General features: G+C 41.8%; 1 protein-coding gene across 1 annotated transcript in view; it reads right to left on the minus strand.

The window, feature by feature from the left end:
• Nucleotides 1–5,064, minus strand: part of LOC111727010 (STE20/SPS1-related proline-alanine-rich protein kinase) — a 76,953-nt gene extending 71,889 nt beyond the window's left edge. Inside the window, exon 1 of the mRNA XM_023516363.1 lies at nt 5,016–5,064. Coding sequence (XP_023372131.1) covers nt 5,016–5,064 — 49 coding nt within the window. The remainder of the gene's footprint in view (nt 1–5,015) is intronic.
• Between the last annotated feature and the right edge of the window lie 3,842 nt (nt 5,065–8,906).

Below are 8,906 nucleotides of genomic sequence, written 5' to 3' on the forward strand. Positions count from 1 at the left end.
ACTAAGAAGTGAGTGCGTTTTATCATATAAATTATAACCTCCAATAAAGGTGACTTTAAAGTACGTGCACGCACACAGGTCACATCTCACATCTACGTCTAGGTAAATCCTTAGAAAGAGAAAGACGACTGCTAGTTGCCAGTGGCTGAGGGAGAGGAAAAGGAAAAGGAACTGCTGAATAAGGATAGGGAGTGGTAGAAATGGTTTCAATGTACTAAAAACCACTAAATTGTTCACTTTAAAAGGGATCCTTTTATGTTATGAATTTCACCCCGGGGGGAAAAAACAAAACAACACTTTTTTAAGAACATAGACAAATTAAAGAATATACACGAACATTCAAGAGGTTGAGTATGGAGGGGAAGGACAGAGTGAGGGATAAAGGATAACGAAAGTCAAGCAACAAGGTGGCACAGGGTACCTGAGAAAGGCCGTGCCCAGGCCACCAAAAACAGAGTACCATGAACGGAGGTGAGACTGCAAACCCTCTACCCTAAAAGTCCAAAAAAAGCAGTGGTTTGCTCCTTTTTTTTTTTTTTGGAATGATATTCAACTCCAGTCTTCCTCTGGCCACTTGTTATTTATACCCACTGCTGTATGTCTTGGAGCAGCCTTCACGTTAGCACACACCACCCCTTACCTGTCTGGTTTGAGGGTCTAAGGATGTGCCAAGATCCACGTGTTTTCAACCTGCTCTATTCCATATTTGCACTTGACCATACGTAACACCCAATTAATGAAGGTTTCTTAATGAGGGCTCAAAAATGGTATGCAGTTGCTTATGCCAAAATAAAACCCAATTCTGAAATAAGTCTATATTGTGGTGAGTTTTCATGCATCCTTCATAGCCAAGCCATTCCCACAAACCAATGCCACTAACCAAACAGCCAGGAGTCCAATCACGCCCATCACCAACCTCCCCCACACCATTCCCATATCCTCCAAACTAAGGCTGATTTTACAGGGAAAAAATGTTATCTGAATAAGAGTTCTTTGCTCCAAGATGGCCCTTCCCTAAGCCTCATGATGACCTGGCCTGGCTGTCTAGTATCAAGTTTAAAGGCCTGGAATTAGTTCAGAGAGTACACACAGCATCAGGAATAAGTCTCGGAAGCTTGCTTTGGACCTGCTGACTTCTCCAACTACCTTGTTGAAAACTCTACTTTTCCTGGATCTGTTTTCCAAACCGAAAACACCAAAATGTCACCTGCTCAAATATGGTTTAACAGAGGATTCTGTTTTCATCACAATAAACTAAAAGCTGCCCTTTTAAATAATTAGTCACGAATGTCAGTTGCCTGGAGGTGACACAGGAGAAACAAACCTGACATTTGTTAAGAAACAGCAGCTGGAAGGAATCACACAAGGAGAAATGGGGGTGGGGGGGCAGGGAAAAACTCCCTTCTAGGCTAAGACTTGTATTTTAGAAACCTAAAAAATAAGCCTTTTCACACAGCTGGGGGAAAGGTCATCACTGTGGTACCCGGTGGAGGACAGAGTGACCTCACAACTGCACTTCGCCAGAGAGGAGGGTCTTTTCAGGTGCCAAGGGCGATCTGGCATCTCTAAGGACCAGGCAGTTAAGGCAATACAGTTACACTTCTGGGCAGCATCCCTCCCACAGGGCGTTCCAATAAGCTGGACAAAGGGAATCATTCACAGCTGGATAAAAGCTGAAGAGAGGAGAAACATTGTAACCAGAGGAAAGACAGGAAATATATTAATAGTTCAGATAGAAACAAGGCTCCCAGGCACTTCCCCCCAAAGCCTTCATCTTCCCACCCAGTAGGAGGGGTGGAAATAGAAAAGGGCAAGGTGACCAAAGACATAAGGAAGGTGAAGAGTGAACCAAATCTGAGGGAGACAGGAAAGGCTCACCATCTCCCTGAGAAGCTGTATCCTTACCCTTGGCAAAGGTAGAATGATCATCTGTCAACGAACTTGGGGCTGGCTTGGGTTTTTGTTTTTGTTTTGCTTAAGGCCAGCTATTTATTCTCCTTGATCAATAACAAACACAAGAAGCAAAATATTTTTCAAATTTATGACTTACCGGCCTAATTTGTTTTAAAAGAAACAGAAGCATGCCTGCACACTAACGGAGAAGTTGTGTTTGGCTGTAGAAAGATCTCCTTGGAATTCCTATAAGAAATTCCTGGCTTTGGGCAGTCCAGAGGGGCTAAGTGTCTTTTTTCAGTGATGTGAGTCATCTAATCAAGTGGAGAATCACCATTCTCAGCTAGAGCAAGCCTTAAAGAAATACCAGTCTTTAGGCAGAGACATTGATAGAAGCTGGGGACATTATTCTGTAAGACATTATTCTTACGCTTTCAAACTTCCAAAGGCAAAACTAATTTCTCCACCACACCTCTTAGGCACAGGTGATCTCATAGACAGGAGAGGACTTTGACCTCCTCAGGAGGTCTCGGTCACCTGCTCTGCGCCAGGCACTCCCCAGCGTGGGTGACTGCTTGCAAGCCTGCCCCTTTCCTGTACCATGATGCTTTACCCACCAATCTCCTGGGAAGGAAGCTTTTCAAAAGGCCAGCCTAGGAGGCCAAAGGGACACTCAGCTGGAGGAGGTGAGCTCAGCTCCAGCCCGAGGTATTAGCAGCAGCGGGTGTGCTGTCAGGTAAAGGAGACTTCTCTCAGGCCTGGTATGACTGGTAATTACTGGTATGACTTTTACTGATTGGAATCAAGCTAGAACTGTGTTTCCACAAGGTAGTTACCTTATACACCCGGATAAAGTCACAAAACCAAAATCGTTGATTATGTGCTTCACTGCAGCTCTACCAGGTCTTCAAAAGAATCCCACCCTCCCAAGTTATGCAAGAACAATCCACAAAGGGTGCCAGGGAAATAATGAGCTGGAATTCCTCAAGTCACATAGGGAGCGCATTCCATTACAGATCCACCTCGTTCAATTTCCTAGGGACCTTCATTACCTAAGAGGATTCAGCCCGAGTTAGAAACCAGCACAAAGAAAGGGTCCCCTTGGAATGCAGGAAGGGGACAAACTAATTGTTCTAACTTTTTATTTATAGTAACCTCTACCACCTTCCTCTATAGCAGAAATACAGACCTGGAAAAATCAAAGAATCACATTTCAGAAACTTTTGATTATGTGAAAAGCACAGATTATCCTATCCCCTGACCTACTCCTCACAAAAGAAAAATATATATACAGTTGTCCCTTGAGGAATTGGTTCCAGGACCCTCAGCAGACACCAAAACCCACGGATACTCAAGTCCCTTATGTAAAATTAAATAGTAGTTGTATATAATCTATGCACATCCTCCATCTATGTAAATCATCTTTAGGTTACTCATAATATCAAAGATAATGTAGATGCAATGTAAATACTTGTTATACTATGTTGCTTAGGGAATAGCGATAAGCAAAAAGTCTGTTCATGTTCAGTACAGATACAACCATTCATTTTTTTTTTTTTCCAGCTACAGTTTGTAGAATTCGCCAATGTGCACCCCATGGCTCTGAAAGGCTGACCGTGTATGCATTTAACAGTTAAAGCCAGCCCTGGAAGCAGGTGTTTCTATGAAGGGGAGGCAGGAAAAAAAGCATAATCACTAATTCCAAACTCATATCCATGTTTTCATCATAATTTAGACAGAAATAGCTTACTATCAGAAAAATCACTTAAAGTTTCTCTACTTTGAAAATATTAGGTTGTGTAGAAATTGCATAAACATCTTTTAATACAAGGTCACCATTAAGGAGAAAATAAAGAGAAATTACTGGTATGACTTTTACTGATGGGAATCATGATGCAGAAAGGTTTTAAACAGCACCAAACCACATACACTGGAAGAAACTGACACCAGCCCTGTGCTCTGCAAGAAAGCCTCTCTCTTCTGAATCACCAGCACTGCTGCTGTCACTGCTGAAGGCCCGTGGGACAGCAGAGGTAAATCAATGTCCAAATTAGACAAGCAACCTGTAAAGAACCACAAAAGCTGAGAAAATTCCCAAGGGAACATCTTGGACAAGTTCACTTTCACAGTACTCAAATATATCATCCTTCTGGGAAAGCTGACTGGACAAAATCCCATGCTCGGAAATCATGACTTTGGGATACAGAAGCCCCACTCATACCAGGGTAAGGATGGACGACGACAGAGATCCTCTTATCCTACACGCTCCCACTCCAAGGCCAATGCTCAACCAAGGTGAGTTCACTACAGCAAGAACCAAGTCCCTACAGAACATGACTGTCCTGAACATAGAGGACAAGGCCCCAGAGACAAAATCAAATGGTGTCACGTTTCTCCAAAGGTAACTCCAGGCTTCCAAAAGGTGTGGTGTCTAAAAGAGAGAAAGAGAAACCCCAAACTGGACACAGAGGAGACTATTAGGAAAATTAAAAGACTGATGGGTGTTCATGCAGCCATTCAACAAATAACGACCAGCTCCCACTACACAGCATGAACTGTGTTAACGTAACTCAGGATATAAAGCTGGAAACAGACATGCTTCTTACGCTCCAGGAACTTAAAAGCTACCCAAGAAAATAAGCTTTATGCCTAATTTGCTGCATTATGCAACTATAGGCAATGTTCCCTAAGAATCACAGGAAGCAAGACTTTGGGGTGAGCATTTAGGTTGGACCTTGAAAGCGTCATATAATTGGTACATGAGGGGCAGAACCATGAAATGACAGTACTCTAAAAAGTAGGCAGGGGAGCAACAGGCAAAAAGTTGGGATCATTTTATTTTCAGGAAGCAGGAAATAGTACTTTTGAGGAGTAAAGAAAGATTACTGGAAAAAATAGACCAGGGGAAGACATGGAAGGACTTAAATAAGATGCAAGGGGAAAAAATGAATCCTCAAACAGCAGATAGCAGGGCAACAAATACCGCCTTCTAGGATCGTCTGCTCTATCTTGGAAATGAAATCAAACGAACAGTAGGACATTTGGGATCTTTTGTGCTTTTCTGTTCTTTTCCCATGGAGCACTGATTATTGAGGTGAGAAGAGGTACCCAGTTAATCTCACAAATGAGCACAGACACCACCACCACCACCACCACCACCACCACCACCATGTACTCAGGAAAGCAACACTAATCCTTATGGGACACTGTTAGCTTGATTGGGCAGTGAGTAAAAAACCAACCAAGCAAAATCTCAATTCTCTCAGCAGCCCTGTGTGGTACCAAAGGCATCTAAGAGGCCCTTAGATGTCCTTTTGTGTCGTTAAAAAAAAAATTAATACTTCAGATAGTTGGGGTATGTTCACACACTTTCCCTCTACAAGTAACTTTCAACTTACTGGTCAACAGCCCTGGAGAGTGCAGCTATGTCGGGTCCTAAGGGAACTTCTTCCCCAAGAGGCCTCCAGTTCTGTCCCCTTCTCCAAAGAGAGGAAGACTTTTCTTGTGACATCTTTCGTTTCCCTCCCACTAAATCCCAGAGGGCTGTTTGTAGCTCTCTGTTGTCCCTCTATTGTTCAAATCCAATGCTCATCAGACAGATGCCCTTAGCCAAAGAAGAAGAGAATATATCCAAACCCATTCCTGATCTTCTTTCCAAGGGGTCTGGAGAAGCAAGCACTCCTCTCTCAATGCAAAAATGTCTGGTCTCACAATCGCTTTCCCAGTCATCTCAACGCTGTCTAACTGTCCCGGCTGAGGAACTGAAGAAGCCATTTATTAGAATCAACCTTTAAAAAGGGAAGACTGTCTTCACAACTTTACAGATGCCTTCCAGGCCCTCACAAGTTACTCTGATGTTAGGAAACAGAAGTTACTTCCCTTGAACCTACTTTTCTTGTTTTCATTCATTTTTTAATTGCTAATTTTGATGCACAAGTTTGCTTCAAAGTTTATCATTCGTGCTGTTATCTGACTACCTTACAAAGCCGAGAACTTCTCTACTGAGCAGCAACGTGGCTGTTGTAAATAGCCTACTGGTTTACCTCGTGAGCAGCATTCTCCTGGGACAAAGAGAAAACTGCTCTAAGCAGTACAGCGATCAAGGTGAGGAGTGGATTTAGGGACTTTAGAGAGAAACTCGATTTGATTCAAACCAATGTTTTAACTCTTCAGGCTAGTCTCCTCACTTGCCCGCTATGAGTATTAAATGAAACAGGCACATGCAGGGATTAACACATCAATGATGAAGTGGAAGAGATGATTAACAAGGCTAGGGTGCTTCTTCAAAGAGATGACATGTACAGTCAATGCCAAAAGATAGGTCAAAATCAAAGGCAAGGCTAGGCACAGGGGCTCATGCCTATAATCCTAGCACTCTGGGAGGACGAGGCAGGAGGATCAGCTGAGGACAGGAGTTTGAGACCAGCCTAAGCAAAAAGCAAGACCTCCATCTCTACTGAAAATAGAAATATTACTAGCCAGGCCTTGTGGCAGGAGCCTGTAGTCCCAGCTACTCAAGAGGCTGAGGCAGGAAGATCACCTGAGCCCAGGAGTGGGAGGTCACAGCGAGCTATCATGATGCCACTATACTTTAGCCAGGGCAACAAAGCAAGACCCTGCCTCAAAAAAAAAAAAAAAAAAAATTAAGGACAACTCATTTCAATTGGATCAAGAAAAATAATCCATAAAAATCAAACCCAATATATCTAAGGAAAATTCTGGTTCCTAACAGTTCTATGTTAAATGCTTGTGTAGCTTCTTCTGGGTGGAAAAAGAAAAAGCTTTTTACTGAAATTGTCATAGATACTATAATTGTACATGTGTCCAATTGAGATTAAGATTATACACACTGCCTCATTGCCAGCTGAATAGTGCCTCCACAGCAGGGAGGTACTACAGGGATGATTTTTTTAATTATTATTTTATTTTTTTCCCCTGCTTATTTTTTATTTGCACATATTCGTGTGATGAGAGTGCAGTTTTGTTACTTTGATATACAGCTTTGTGGTGAATTCAAGGCCTTCGGTGCATCCATCACTGAAGCGATTCACCGCATTTCTTGTAAGTGAAACAGTTCATGTATTTTTCTAGTAAAGAGTAGAGCTCTTCAGCTTCAAAGGCTGACCCGGAAGACAGAGTCAGAAATAATGGTAATTCCTTTTGCTTCCTGGGTCTATTTCGTTTGCACTGGAATTATTTGTTTACTTGGTTAAATCATAGTGAACTGCTGCTGATATCAGCATGGGCACAGAAGTGAACACATGAGCAGTATGATGGGAAGTGAAAAATTCCACTACAACCAGGAGACCTTTGTTCAAAGGCACAATGCGGTTAAATTCACATCCTGTAGTCATTTGTTAAGTTCTCAGAACAATGGCAAATACACTCACTGGGAATAACAAAAAAACCATTGTTTCTTTTCTCCATTTCTCTTCCTTGTTGAGAGTTTAAACAGACTGTCTCAGAGTCCAGAGTGTACACACAAGATAAAAGCATGATATTAATACATGCATATCAAGGAAATAAATACACACACACACACACACACACACACTCTTATATTCAGTTGGTGTTAGCATTTAATACATGTTGATATAGGGGGCACTTAACTTCAGAAATTGTTTTTATGAACAGAATTGCCAAGTTTGATCAAAATATTAGCCCTGTCTCTAGCTACAATTTTGTCTTAAAACAAACTTTGCAAGTGGACGGCTAGAAATTTCCCAAATTGGATTTAAAATCCCTTCCTTTGGGATAGACAGTAACTATATGACATGCCACTGATGAAAGACAGGACTTTGGAGATGGGGGTGACAGGTTACACATCTCCACTGCAGAATTCTATCACTGGGGTGTAATCATTTCCCTGTTTCTCTTCTGCAGACCGTCCAAGTTCAAGGTCAGACCCCAAAGGGAGCTTCCTCTTTATGTCACGGGGATGTAGCTATGTCTGGCACATGCAGGTGCTCAACAGAGACCACATAAGTAGATGGAGGATAATCAACCTATCCCCTGTTCAGGTACAAGAGGGGAGATTTAAACTCTGACATTCAGCCAGCTCATAGTTGCTCAGGTCCTCCCAAAGAATAGACTCAGCACTCTTCCTAAGCTGTTTCATGGTTTAAGTATAGTTTCACTTTCTCTAAAAATGCAAGGAAGGACTCTCCTAACCCATACAGTACACTTCACTACCTGCCAGGAGATTACAGCTATATTTAGAGAGTGGTGTATTAGCATCTTTTTTCTTTTAATAAACATCTAGAAGATACTTAAAAATGCTTAACAGTCTGCCGTTTAGTTTGAATTTACTAGTCTGGTTTCAGGGCTTGGACGTACACAAGCAAAACCCACAGTGTTTTCACTCGGTGTGGGAAACTCTCTCTGCTATAATGAAATGTAAGTCCACTGCCAGAACTGCTCAGCACTCTTTACAGTTGTCAACACTTTAGCATTAATGTTAATAAGTATTCTGCGCTTCCCACTGTCCCCATCATCGATGCGGGCACATGACAGGCCTTTGAGGATTTCTGCTTTATGGCATTTATTTATCAATTGCGAGTTTTTTAGTATTTTGTATAAAACAAAGAATGAAAGAGGGAGAGTAGAGGGCATTTTTAAAAGTCCTCATTTCACGTCATCTTCAAAGCCCTGTCCACCCACACAGTAGCATTCATTATGTTAAGGACCCATAAGAAGTAGTCTGCAGTACACGTCCCTTTGTCCATCCTTCTCCTATTGGTTTAACGTTAACAATTCCTAAATGTTTCAATAAGTGCTATCATAAGAGTAATTTTTTAACCTCACAAAAGAAATCTATTAAAATATTAGGCAAATATATAAAAATTAGCACTAAAATATGAGGGTTGGAGAACACTGGACTATCTTAATTACTATATAGTAGGTGCTTCGTTAATGTTTACTGAGTGACCATGAATTCTCTCCTCAGTAAATTCTCAATTAGCCATACCAGTGGCAGGGTACACTGACGTGAAAAATAGAAACAGTGAGAGTCT

The sequence above is a fragment of the Otolemur garnettii genome, unplaced genomic scaffold (genome assembly GCF_000181295.1).
Source record: "Otolemur garnettii isolate 467f Iridium unplaced genomic scaffold, OtoGar3 scaffold00090, whole genome shotgun sequence".
Taxonomy (NCBI): Eukaryota; Metazoa; Chordata; class Mammalia; order Primates; family Galagidae; genus Otolemur; species Otolemur garnettii.